This window comes from Hemitrygon akajei, chromosome 4 (genome assembly GCF_048418815.1).
Source record: "Hemitrygon akajei chromosome 4, sHemAka1.3, whole genome shotgun sequence".
NCBI classification, from domain to species: Eukaryota; Metazoa; Chordata; class Chondrichthyes; order Myliobatiformes; family Dasyatidae; genus Hemitrygon; species Hemitrygon akajei.
Window position 1 is genome coordinate 47,386,179 of NC_133127.1, and position 13,521 is coordinate 47,399,699.

Below are 13,521 nucleotides of genomic sequence, written 5' to 3' on the forward strand. Positions count from 1 at the left end.
TTAGCCACCTCAAGCTAACTATATGAAAGCTCTGGAAGATGCTTTTGGCACTACTGAAATTTCAGCTGATCTCAGGGTGAAGTTCAGACAGACATTCTAAGAGGATGGAGAGAAGCTCATTGTCTGCCTTTTCAGATTAGAGAAACCGCTGCAATGTTTGAGCCGCAAAGGGGATATTCAACTCTCTGAGATAAATCGCTTGAGAGTGGAGCAAGTTGTGAAGGGCGCATTATCACAAGATGTGGTTGCTCTATGTATTTGAATGACCCACAAGATGCGTGATCCACCATCCTCTACAGAGCTACTCAGAGAAATTAAAGAGGAAGAAAATATGATTAAGGAGTGAAATGTTTCCAAAAGCCAACTTAAGTCTTCAGTGGTAGCCTCTGTTGCTAAAGTGACCCCTGATGCCACAGAAGTAGGGCTTTTGAGAAATGAGGTGTAAGTATTCAAGCACAGATGCTCCATTGATGTCTGCTCAAGTTTCAACTAGATGTGACACATCCACTGGAAAACCCGACCCACCTGGGAAAATCACAAAGTGGAGGAATGTTGCTGCAAAGGGTTGCTTGTTTGAGGATAGGCCTGGAATTTGCTGTTACAAATGTGGAGAAGATGGACATGTCAAGCGAGATTGTGAGGACTTACCACAGAAAACTTATCTCTGGTATGTGTCTGATATGAAGGAAGGACTGCAAAAAGCTTATGAATTAGCATTGGTTTCTACTAGAAAACAAAGCTAAGAAAACAAAAAAGTGATGCTACTAAAGGGTTAGATTTCCTCAACTGATCCTGGAGATAGACTTCTAATAAAAAATTTAGGACTACAGGGGAAGCACAAGTTAGCTGACTGAGGGATCTCTACACCTTATAAAGTGGAGAGTCAGATGCCAAATTTGCCAGTTTTGCAGTAGAAACCAGAAGATGGACATGCTCCTGTAAAAGTTCTCCATTGGAACCAGCTTTTACCTCTCGTGCAGGAAGTACGTATTGACCTAGAGTTTGATATAGAACCTACACCGAGCAAAGGAACTCTGCAATGGAGGAGTAGAAAAGAAAGGAAACAAGCTGAAGATAAATCAAACAATAGGATGGTTATGGTGGAAAGAAGAGAATCCAAACAAGTCCATTGAATAATATACAGACTCAGAAGATGAGGAAGTTGGAATGTGGTATGACTTGTCTCATGCAAATCTCCCGAAAGGTGTTGATGAAGACATGTCTGAATCTTTCAGGCTAGACATGGGTATAGTGGGGAGTACAACCACTGGACAACCAAAAGTAATATTAGATAGTGAAAGGGAAACAGACTCCAATATAATTGAAGATGAAGTAGAGTCTAGTCAGGTGACAGGAGAAACTGAATTTCCGGAAGGAATGAATGAGAGACAGGATGTGACATTTCAAAGTAAATATGAAAATCCACAAGGGAATACTCAAGCTGAAGAAATAGTGACGAAGGATCAATTACTAAATGATGATGAAACTGAACAAACTGAAAATAAGATAAGATCTCAGAGAGTCAGGAAACCGCCAGATAGACTGGCATATGACACATCTGGAAATATGAGTGTTTTGTCAATCCCAGTGATGAAATATATTGCATCTATTTACAAATGGTTTGGAAGTCCTGTAATCACTTAATTCATTTGAATGCTGGAGCCATATGCCTGACTACTGTCAGAACATACGTGTGAACATGACTGATATTGTTACTGGGATATAAGTGTAGTGTTATCAATAATGAGCTTGATAAGTGTCAAAGGTTTACAGAGTCATAAGGACGTATCTATTTTGGCGGAGGGAGAATGTAATACCCTGGTTTATGACCAGGTTCATTCATACGTTTCTCAAATTGCATTTCTCAAAATGCAATATGTTCCTTTAATTACATTATACAATGGGGTATTTCATTTTCACTATAATAAAAATTAAGTTGATTGACAAATTATGCTGTTGAATTAGCAATAGGATTTGACTTGTGAATATTCAGAGAGCATGCATGGAGGAAGAGTGGGGTAGAGAGAGAGAGAGAAAATGCAGGATCAAAGAAGGAGAATGGAAACAGACAACAAATGTCGAGGAGCATGCTGAAACACTCGTAGGACCCATTTGGAAGTACAGATGCGGCTGTCAGAAAATTCTCCACCGTTGCACTCTCGGAGAATGTTCAGATAACTTTTAGGTAGCTAGTTAGCACATGCCCTTGGAGAAAGTTTGACACCTTTTCCTTGGATGCTGTGTGAATATATTTTCCCAGGATGGGTTCTTCAGTGCAAAACTATTTTAGTACTGTCAATAAACAAAATGAAGCAATCTGGATTGATTATGCAACAATGAGCTCCAATGATTATGTATATTATAGACTAATGATTTTATATATACGGTGTGTGTGTGTATATATGATGGGCCCTGTTCTTGTTTAGCAAGCACAATAGTATATTGTGCTTGTTACAGTTTAAGATAGTTTGTCAATACATACAATTTCAATTTAAGTTTATACTGCTGTGAGTTAAATTACTGCTTCCTGACGAACAGTAAATTTGCATGGGTGTGGCAGTATTCATACAAGTAACAGTCCTACTTCCCCTTAAAGGGACATTCAAATTTTTATGTTTGTGTTTACCCCAATCATATTTACTTCCTTACTCACTGCAGTATCAAAATATCTTTTTACTATCCATTCATGTTCCTTAGCATTTTGTCCACACATCTAAAGTGTTACTGAGGGTAATCAAAACTCTGCTGTAGCTTGTGTGAGTTGAACTCCTAATTTAGAAAAACCTTGTCTTTAGGTGTAGGGAAACTTCATTCTATCCAATTAGCAACTTGGGATGTGGATAAGGAGTAACACTAAAGTTTTGAGAACGCAGTGACCCTACACCATGACTGATTTACAGTCATTTATTGGAAATGGCCTTTTCATCATTATTCCCATACGTTTTTGAGCTATGCTGCTGTTAGCTTGTGTTCACAGTAATAGCTAACTCATTATGAGCCTATGGTGAAAGGGTTACACGTGTTTTCATATTGAGTACTTTAGGATGAACTCTTATCCCCTTCCCCTAAACCAAGAGTCAAGGGGAAAAGATAGTCCCATAGATTTAGACAGGATCCCTAAAGGTTGGAGTTTGAATCCATAACCAGTTGGTAAAGACAGTCCTTAAAATGAGACTAAGTGGTGGTGCTGGCTTGCAAGAAAAGAAGTTTTGCACTTGTATGGTGCCTTTGAAGATCGCAGGTCATCTCAAAATGTAGCTCGATGCATCTTTCAAATGGTTACACTTATCTTCTGTGTTCCCTCCTTCTCTCCTCTGGTTCTTCCATTCTTGTACGATTTCCCATATCCCTCCTTCTCCTCCTCCTGGTCCCATCCACCTCCAAACCACCCACTGCACCCACCTGATTCCCTCCCCCATTTGGTTCCACCTGCCCTTCATCTTTCTATTAATGCTTCCTACAAGCCTTTGAATCCCTCGTTTCACTCTCCAGCCTCAGTGCCTGCATTTACTCTTCCCTCCCCACCTTGTTATAACTGCCCTTTTTATATTTGTCTTCTACCTGCCACCCATCTGCCTATCTCTCCCAAATACACCTGTTCCCCCACTTGGATCCTCCTGTCCATCATCCTTCATGCCTTCTCCGTCGACCTATCACCTACTGACCACTGCCATTCTGGCCTGACTCTTCTTAATATTGGCTCTCTTTCCTGTACACACTCAGACCTGATGCAGTATCTGTGGTGAACTACATATACCTGTCTGGACTGCTCCTATGACTCCTCCCACAGACCCCTGTATAAAGGCGATTGAGGCCTGAGCCCGGCCTCATTCTCCAGGATGTAGTGTTGTTCATTCTTCCAGTCAATAAAAGCTGATATCTCGCTTCTTACGTCTCAGAGTGAGTTATTGATGGTGCATCAGTATCTCATTCTGAAACATCGCCCATTCCTCTCATCCCCTCCCTACAAAGGTTGATTGACCCACTGAGTTTTTCAGATTGCTTATTGTTCTAGATTTCAGTATCCAGTATCGTCATTAATTTTTTGTACATTGGTTGTTTGGTAGCCTTTGTCTGTTTATGTACAATTTTTCCTCAACTCTTATTTCCTTTTTCCTGTAAACTCCTGCAAGAAAATAAATCTTAAGGTAGTATGTGATAATACGCACATACTTTGATAATAAATTTACTTTGAACTTTGATCTACATGAGAGAGAATAAAGGGTTAATATTTCATATGAAAGGCAACAGCCACAAAGTTGCTGTATTTTTTTTGGTGGATTTGAGTTTCAGACAAGCTTTTTGTGTCACGTCTCTAGATTGAGGCAGGAACACATCGCCATCTGACTCACATGGAAGTGCTAAGCATTGAGTCATGGCTGACTGTTCCACAGCAATTATCAGCAAGACGGGGTCATTCTTGCCAAATCATCTTGTGGTTTGTAGCACAGAAAAGGCTTTGCCACAAGAAATCATTTAAATAAACTAGAAAAGGTTGATGACTCAAATAGCCCTAAAGCAACTTGCAGGAAATTACCACTGTGCATTGACAAGGCGTGTCACAACTTCAGCTACTGTTCCACAAAACAAACATTTTACATGGATACCAAAAGACTGTGGAAAGAAATTAGAAAATTAGGGTTTCACTCATGTTTTGAAAATAATTTACTTCCTTACTGCAGTATCAAAATATCTTTTTACTATCCATTCATGTTCCTTAGCATTTTGTCCACACATCTAAAGAATTTTGAAGGTAATCAAAATTCTGCAGTAGCTTGTGTGAGTTGAACTCCTAATTTAGAAAAACCTTGTCTTTAGGTGTAGGGAAACTTCATTCTATCCAATTAGCAACTTGGGATGTGGATAAGGAGTAACACTAAAGTTTTGAGAACGCAGTGACCCTACACCATGACTGATATACAGACTGGTTTCTATTGATGTAATTTTACCTGAATATGTTGACAAAAAATGTATCCAAACCTTTGAAGGCCTGAATTGTTGAAAGGAAAAAACTGTGTTTCTGCAGCCACTTTCACATTACTGAGGCATTCCGAAGTGTTTTGTAGCATAGTTTTCGCTTATAACAATCTCTCGATAAGTCTAACCAGATAATTGCCAGATAATATATTCTGTTTTCTGATGTTGAAAAAGAACATGTTTATTTAATTCATTTATTTTATTTTTTATTTACTTTGAGGTACAGCACATTAAATGGCTCTTCCGATCCAAGAGCCTGTCCTACTCAATCACACCCATATGACTAATTAACCTATAAAATGAGAATGGAAATATTTAGGCCGTGTAGAAATCAGCTGTTACCATACTGTCTCAAACAAGAGAAAATACGCGGATGCTGAAAATCCAAGCAACACACACAAAATGCTGGAGCAACTCAGTAGGTCAGGCAGCATCTATGGAAGAGAGTATAGTCAACATTTCGGTTGACTGACTATACACTTTCCCATAGATGCTGCCTGGCCTGCTGAGTTCCTGCAGCATTTTGTGTGTGTTGCCATGCAATCTTTCTATTTCTTCCCATCTTGAAGCATTGTTCAGTAATATCACCCACATGCTAGTTGCCTCAGCCTCCCTGGAGAATCCCACCTATTTCTCACTTCCTATTTTGTCATGTTAAATCTATCTGATGCAGGATTAATTTTTTCATAGATTCAAGAATTAATACATCACAGCTGCCGGCCCTTCAGACCAACTTGTCAATGTCAACCACCTCATCCTTCCTGCTAGTCCCAGTTGCATGTGTTTTAGTTCATAACACCCCAAGACTCTTCTCCTTCATGTATAGTACCTATCCAAAATTCCTTAAGTGTGGCCATTATAACCACATCGACCACTTCCTCAGGTAGCTCATTCCAGATACTCACTATCCTCTGTGTGAAGGAGTTACCTCTCAAGTCTTTTTTAAATCTCTCCTGACTCATCTTGTATCTGTGCTCGCTAGCTTTGGACTCTGTAACACTGGGGAAAAGATTATAGCCTCCTTATCCATACCCTTCGTGATTTCTGTACATTTCTATCAGGTTATCTCTCAATCTCCTAGGCTCTGAGGAATAAATATCCAGAACGGTCACCCTCTCCCTATAACTCATGCCCTCTATTCCAAACAGCATCCTCATAAATCTAGATCTAGAAATCTCAGCTTGTTGGTTTGGTAGCAGGGAATATGGTGTGAAACAGAGGCCTGGTATGGTCTTGGAGGAGAGAAGAGATATACATAATTGTGAGGGGTATAGATAGGGTAGTTATTTTCCATTGAGGTTGGGTCAGATGACAACTAGAGGTCATGGTTAAAGGTGAAAGGTAACATGTTTAAGGGGATCATGAAGGAGAACTTCTTCACTCAGAGGGTGGTGAGAGTGTGGAACAAGCTGTCAGTGAAATGGTGGACGCAGGTTCGATTTCAACTTTTGAGAGAAATTTGGAAAGGTACATGAATGGGGTGGGTATGAAGGTCTATGATCTGGGTAAAGGTTGATGGACTAGTCAGAATAATAATTTGGCATGGATAAGTGGAGAAAGAACTAAAAATTATAAAGAAATGGTTTGATACTAACAAATTATCACTGAATCTAAGTAAAACTAAATTCATAATATTTGGAAATCATGTACCAAACTCGTATAGTAAACCATATAACAACTACAGCATGGAAACAGGCCATCTCAGCCCTTCTAGTCCATGCCAAACGCTTACTCTCACCTAGTCCCACTGACCCACACTCAGCCAATAACCCTCCATTCCTTTCCTGTCCGTATACCTATCCAATTTTACTTTAAATGACAATACCGAACCTGCCTCTACCACTTCTACTGGAAGCTCGTTCCACACAGCTACCACTCTCTGAGTAAAGAAATTCCCCCTCGTGTTACCCTTAAACTTTTGCCTCCAACTCTCAACTCATGTCCTCTTGTTTGAATCTCCACTACTCTGAATGGAAAAAGCCTATCCACGTCAACTCTATCTATCCCCTTCATAATTTTAAATACCTCTATCAAGTCCCCCCTCAACTTTCTACGCTCCAAAGAATAAAGACCTAACTTGTTCAATCTTTCCCTGTAACTTAGGTGCTGAAACCCAGGTAACATTCTAGTAAATCTTGTCTGTACTCTCTCTATTTTGTTGACATCTTTCCTATAATTCGGTGACCAGAACTGTACACAATACTCCAAATTCAGCCTCACCAATGCCTTGTACAATTTTAACATTACATCCCAACTCCTACACTCAATGCTCTGATTTATAAAGGCCAGCATACCAAAAGCTTTCTTCATCACCCTATTCACATGAGATTCCACCTTCAGGGAACTATGCACCATTATTCCTAGATCACTCTGTTCTACTGCATTCTTCAATGCCCTACCATGTACCATGTATGTCCTATTTGGATTATTCCTACCAAAATGTAGCACCTCACATTTATCAGCATTAAACTCCATCTGCCATCATTCAGCCCACTCTTCTAACTGGCCTAAATCTCTCTGTAAACTTAGAATAAATGATGTTGAAATTGATAAGGTATCTGAAACAAAATTTTTAGGAGTAGTAATAGATAGTAAGTTAAGCTAGAAACCACAAAGAAAGCAAAAATGTCAAAATCTATTGCAACACTGTACAAAGCACAACATTTCTTAAACCATTGTATCATGTATACATGTAATCATGTATACATTGTAAACCTCCATTAGTCTCGCTAGACCATGGATTTGCACCTTTGAAAGTTTTCCAGGGCGCAAGCTGGGCAAGGTTTTTTTTATGGAAGACCAGCAATTGCCCAAGTTTCAAGTCTCCCCTCTCCACGCCACCGATGTTGTCCAAGTGAAGGGCATTAGGACCCATACAGCTTGGCACCGGTGTCTTCGCAGAGCAATGTGTGGTTAAGTGCCTTGCTCAAGGACACACACGCAGCCTCAGCCAAGGCTCGAACTAGCGACCTTCAGATCACTAGACGAATGCCTTAACCACTTGGCCACGCGCCAACACATTATACATTATACTGTTCACTTATAGTCCCATAAATGACTTGCTGTGTAGAGGTATGGGGAAATACTTACAAAACAAATACAAATTCCATTTTTCTACTCCAAAAGAAAGTTATATGAATTGTAAATAAGACAAGTTATTATGAGCCAACCAACCCACGATTTATTTAACTAAGCACTTTAAAATTCAGAGATTTTGTAGATTTTAAAATAATACAAATTATGTATAAAGTAAAAAGTGGACAGCTACCACAAAGTATCCAAGGTTGTTTAAAATGAGAGAAAGTCAACGTGATTTGAGAGGAACATGTATATTTCAAAAATAAGAACAAATGTAGAAAATCATTGTATTTCAGTCAGAGGAGTGAATCTATGGAACAGTTGTAGTAAGAATTTAAAAACATGCACTACACCTAACAAGTTTAAAAAATTATTAAAAAATTATTTAATGAACAAATATAAAATACATGATTTAAGAAGAACGGGAGTAATATAAATAAATGATATTTGGAATTGGATTTTGTGTTTAAAAATTATGAATTTTTTTTGTTTCTGATGTGATGATTGACACCAAATATGTTGTATAAGTAAGAGGGGTGGGCATAATAAGCTGTAGCTTCAGCCTACACCCTTTTGGTCTGTTTTAAAGAACATCTATGTTATTTGTTGTAATTTTGTCCTTTGAAATCATCATTATGAAATCATCACTGTAAATGATGCTTTTTGTTATGTCTGTACTGACCAAAATAAATTAATTTCATTCATTCATTACATCGGCTGAAGGGCCTGATTTTGTGCTTTAGTGTTCCTTGACTCTATGACTCAAAAATATTGAGACCAGTAGAGTTGTAAAGTTTATGTGTATTTCCAAACAACCAGCAGAACATATTTAAAAAGAGTTGGGTAGTATGTTGAGATCTATACGATAGGTTACTGTGATCAATAGAAGAATTCCAGAAGAAATTTAACTGGTTATAAAAATGTAAGAGAACAATGCTATTACAGTTTCTGCTGTCATCCCCAAACAATTGTTGACTGATATAAAAAAAAGACTGGATTTGTCCAATAAAAATTTATCCAACTTGAATGTAATTGTAGCATTGTAGTATCACTGAACAGGATAATTGGGTTAGATTTCAGTTTAGGTTTAAAGACGCCCTTAGATATAGTTTCTTCACACAGAAGTGGTGTGTGTATGGAATGAGCTGCAGGAAAAATGGTTGAGGTGGATGCAATAACAACATTCAAAAGGCAAGTGCATGGATAGGAAGGGTTTAAAGGGATATAGGCCAAACATGGGGCAAATGGGAGGAGCTTAAATGGACATCTTGATTGGCATGGATGAGATGGGCCAAGGGACCTGTTTTCATGCTGTGTTATTCCATGGCTTTTGTAACAAGCACGAATTTTGGATTATCTGTGAACATAACCTGAAGTAAGATCTTAGACGGTAGCTACTTTCCAGAACTGAAGGGCCAGCCAGTACCTTTCTGCCTCACAGTGCTCTAGAAAAATGGTCATGACAATTATTCTGCAAATAAGGGAGTGCAACAAATATTCACCATATTGTTGCTTGGCAAAGGGAATTTGTCCTTTCAGGAGAGATTAAGCAAATTGGGCTTAAAGAGAACTTAAACGAATGAAAGGTGGTCACAATGAGAAAACCAGAATCCTTATGGGACTGGACAAGAAAGCAACATCTATCATCAAGGATCCCCACAATCCAACCATGTTCTCTTCTCACTGCTTCCATCAGAAAGGAGGTACAGAAACGTTAGGGCCCACACCATCAGGTTCAGAAACAGTAATTACTCCTCAAGCATCAAGCTCTTGAACCAGAGAGGATAACTTCACTCAACTTCACTCATTCCAACACTAAACTGTTCCCACAACCTATGGTCTTCCTTGCAAGGAAATTTCATCTCGTTTCAGATATTTATCACTTATTTATTTATTATTATCATTTTTTTTCCACTTGTATTTGCAATTTTTGTTTTTTGTGTGTTTGTTTGTCTGCCTTGTGTGTGGTTTTTCATTCATTCTATTGTGCTTCTTTGTATTTTATGTGAATGCCCACAAGAAAATGAATCTCAGGGTAGTATATAGTGACATATATGTACTTAGATAATAACTTTGAATTTTGAACTTAGAAGGGTTGATGTATCCCCTGGCTGGAGTGTCTAGAACCAGGGGCTAATGTTTCAGAATAGGCGATTGACCATTCAGAAAGGGATGAAAATCTTAATTTTCTACCTTAGAGCATTGTGAATTCTTAGGACCTGAATTAATTAGGCAGAGATTAATAACATTTTGGATATTATGGGATGTGGGATCAATGTGGAAAAATGAAGCTAAAGTTAGAAGATAATCCCTCCACTTATTGAATGGTGGAACAGGCACAAAGAGCTGAAGAGGCTTCTGGTGCTTTTATTCCTTATTCCAATGTTCCAGCATTGATTGATGGAACAGAGATGGTGGTGGTATAAAGGTGCTTTAGGTGTGGATTTACTTTTGTTTTAATTTTTGCATTATCTGCTGTTCACTTAGAAGTTTTAGAACCATAGAACATTACAGCACAGAAACAGGCCTTTTGGCCCTTCTTGGCTGTGCTGAATTTCTGAAGACGGGAACTGAAATCCAGCAGCTCAGAGCATATTTACTTCTTGAGATGTCCAGTCTTTGATACAAAAATATGAATTCTATGAGTGATTAAATAATTAAATAAGCTAATGCTTCTTCTTTTTACTCTAGGTCAATTGTGGGACGTAGGTTCTTCTTCATAATGGGAACCCTGTACCTTTACAGGTGTATCACAATGTACATCACAACTCTACCTGTGCCTGGAATGCATTTTCACTGTGCACCAAAAGTAAGAACCTCATTTAGACTAGATTTTCCATGTGTTTTGGCCACTTTCCATTTGTTTTGTGTTGTACTCTCCATATTTAAGAAAGATTATGTTGACATTGGAGGCAGTCCAAAAGTGATTCCCAGGCTAATTCCAGAAATCTGAGAGGTTTCCTACAACAAGCAGCTAAAGAAATTGAGCCTTTTTTGTTGGTGGTGTTGTTGTTTGGAAGTCAGGCAGTGATTTTATAGAAACCCAAAGATCTTTTGGGAATGTTGAGAATTTTTCACTCCTTGAAGAATCTCAAATGAAGAAATGTAGCTACAAGATCAGTGGGCAATCACTAAAAATTAGAGATGTGTAGCAACAGCGTCTCACAGCAGGTGTGAATTTCTGAAAGTCTCTGTCCTAGTGGAGTCTAGATAATTGAATTAGAGCCACAAGAAATTCTGTAGATGCTGGTAAGACACACACTGTGTGTCTATTGCACATCCAGCCCATCACACACAAAATGCCGGATAAACTCAGCAGGTCAAGCAGGACAGGAATAAATAGTCAATATTTCAGGCCAAGACCCTCCATCAGGATTAGAAAGGAAGGGGGAAAAGTGGAGGGAGGGGAAGGAGGACAAGCTGGCAGACGATAGGTGGAAAAGGTAGAAGGATGTAGAAGAAAGAATCTGACAGGAGAAGACAATGAACCATGGGAGAATGGAAGGAGGGGAGGCACCAGGAGGAAGTGACAGGAGAAGAGAAGAAATAAGAGGGGTGCCAGAATATGCAATAGAAATAAGAGAGAAGGGTGAGAGGAAGATATTACTGGATGTTAAACAATTAAATATTCACGTCATCAGGTTGGATGCTACTCAGAAAGCAAGTTAGTTTTCAGTCAGTGGGAGAAGAATGGGTAGAACAAAGAGAATATCTCCAACAGAGTGAGATAGAAGGCTTAATGAAAGAGTTAACCAGCAGCCAGTATCAGATTAGTCTTCTTTGGCTGTGTAAAGTGTTACCAATAGTAAATATTTTTGACATGCCCAAGTGGCCAATCTCTACAGAAAGTTATTAAACTGAAGGAGAAAGGAAGTTATTTCCGTGATGTAATGTGATGTGGCTGTATCTAATGCTGCCAGCTAATTTGTATCAGCATTTACAAAATATTAAAAACCTAAGTCTCTGGGATTAAATCTCTATCAGATAAAGACAAAAAATGGCTGCTGCCTTTTTTTCTGTTATATTAGGCACTCTTCCTAAAATGAAGATAGAAATACAATAAATTGGTCTTGTTTCTGCAGGGAAAAGTAACCATGGGATACCACCCCTGACTACAAACCAGGCACCATAAGATCTCTGATTAGTGTAAGACAATGTATAATGGTCAGTGCGGGCAGTCCATGGATTGACCTGTGCTGTGATATACTTAACAGAGACGAGAGTCGCAGTGGTTGGATCTCTAGCACTGGGTCCGCCTCTGTGACTCAGAAGGGAAAGGGGAGAAGAGGCATGCTGTGCTGATAGGGGATTCATTAGTTAGGGGAACAGGAGGTTTTGTGGGCGAGAATGAGATTCTCAGATGTTAAGTTGCCTCCTGGGTGCCAGCGTCTGGAATATCTCAGATTGAGTCCTCAGCATTCTTAAATGGGAGAGCGAACAGCAGAAGTTGTGGACCATGTTGGTACCAATGACATGGGTAAGATGAGTGACAATGTTCTGCATAGGCATTTAAGTAGTTAAGTTCTTGGTTAAAGGGCAGATCTCCAGGGTTGTGATCTCAGGATTGCTACCCTACATGCTAATGAGGCTAGAACTAGGAAGATTATATAGTTTAAAACGTGGCTAAGGAGGTGGTGTAGGAGGGAGGGCATAAGATTTTAGGATCATTGGGCTCTCTTCCAGGGAAAATGGAACCTGTACAGAAGGTTTGCAACTGAACTGGAGGGGAACTAATATCCAAGAGGGAAGGATGGGAACCAGAGTGCCAGAACAGTTAGTGAAGAGGTTGTGGATCTCAGATAAAGTCAAGAATCAGAGTTAAAAGTTAAGAATGGTGCGGCTAGTCTCCTGAGCTGCATATATTATTTCAATGCAAAAAGTATTGTAGGAAAGGCGGATGAGAGTGCTGTAGATGAGGTAGCTTGTTTACAAATAGGCAATGTGTAGTGAGGAGAGGCTGACGACAGGGCAAAATTACAGTCCATAGAGTTGTAATGTAAAAGGTAGACAAAACTGATAGGTGAATACAGGTCTGAAGGTGTTGTATCTGAATGTGCACAGTATATGGAATAAGGGAGATGAACTTGCAGCACTGTTGCAGATTGGTAAGTATGATGTTGTAGGCATCATAGAATCATGGCTGAAAGATTGTAGCTGGGAGCTTAATGTCCAAGGATACACATTGTATCGAAAGGACAAGCAGGAAGACAAAGGGAGCCGCATTGCTCTGTTGGCAAAAAAAATGAAATCAAGTCATTAGGAAGAGGTGACACAGGGTTGGAAGGTGTTGAATCATTGTGGATCGAGCTAAGGAACTGCAAGGGTAAAAAAAAACCCTAATGGGAGTTATATACAGACCCCCAAATAGTAGTAAGATGTGGCCTACAAATTACAACAGAGATAGAAAGTGTATTTCAGGAGGGCAATGTTACGACAGTCATGGGAGACTTTAATATGCAGCTAGAT

General features: G+C 39.2%; 1 protein-coding gene across 4 annotated transcripts in view; it reads left to right on the top strand.

Moving 5' to 3' along the window:
- Positions 1-13,521, top strand: part of sgms2a (sphingomyelin synthase 2a) — a 101,159-nt gene that overhangs the window by 68,867 nt on the left and 18,771 nt on the right. For all 4 annotated transcript variants that reach the window (XM_073042502.1, XM_073042501.1, XM_073042504.1 and 1 more), the window contains one exon: positions 10,747-10,864. In XM_073042502.1, coding sequence (XP_072898603.1) covers positions 10,747-10,864 — 118 coding nt within the window. The remainder of the gene's footprint in view (positions 1-10,746; positions 10,865-13,521) is intronic.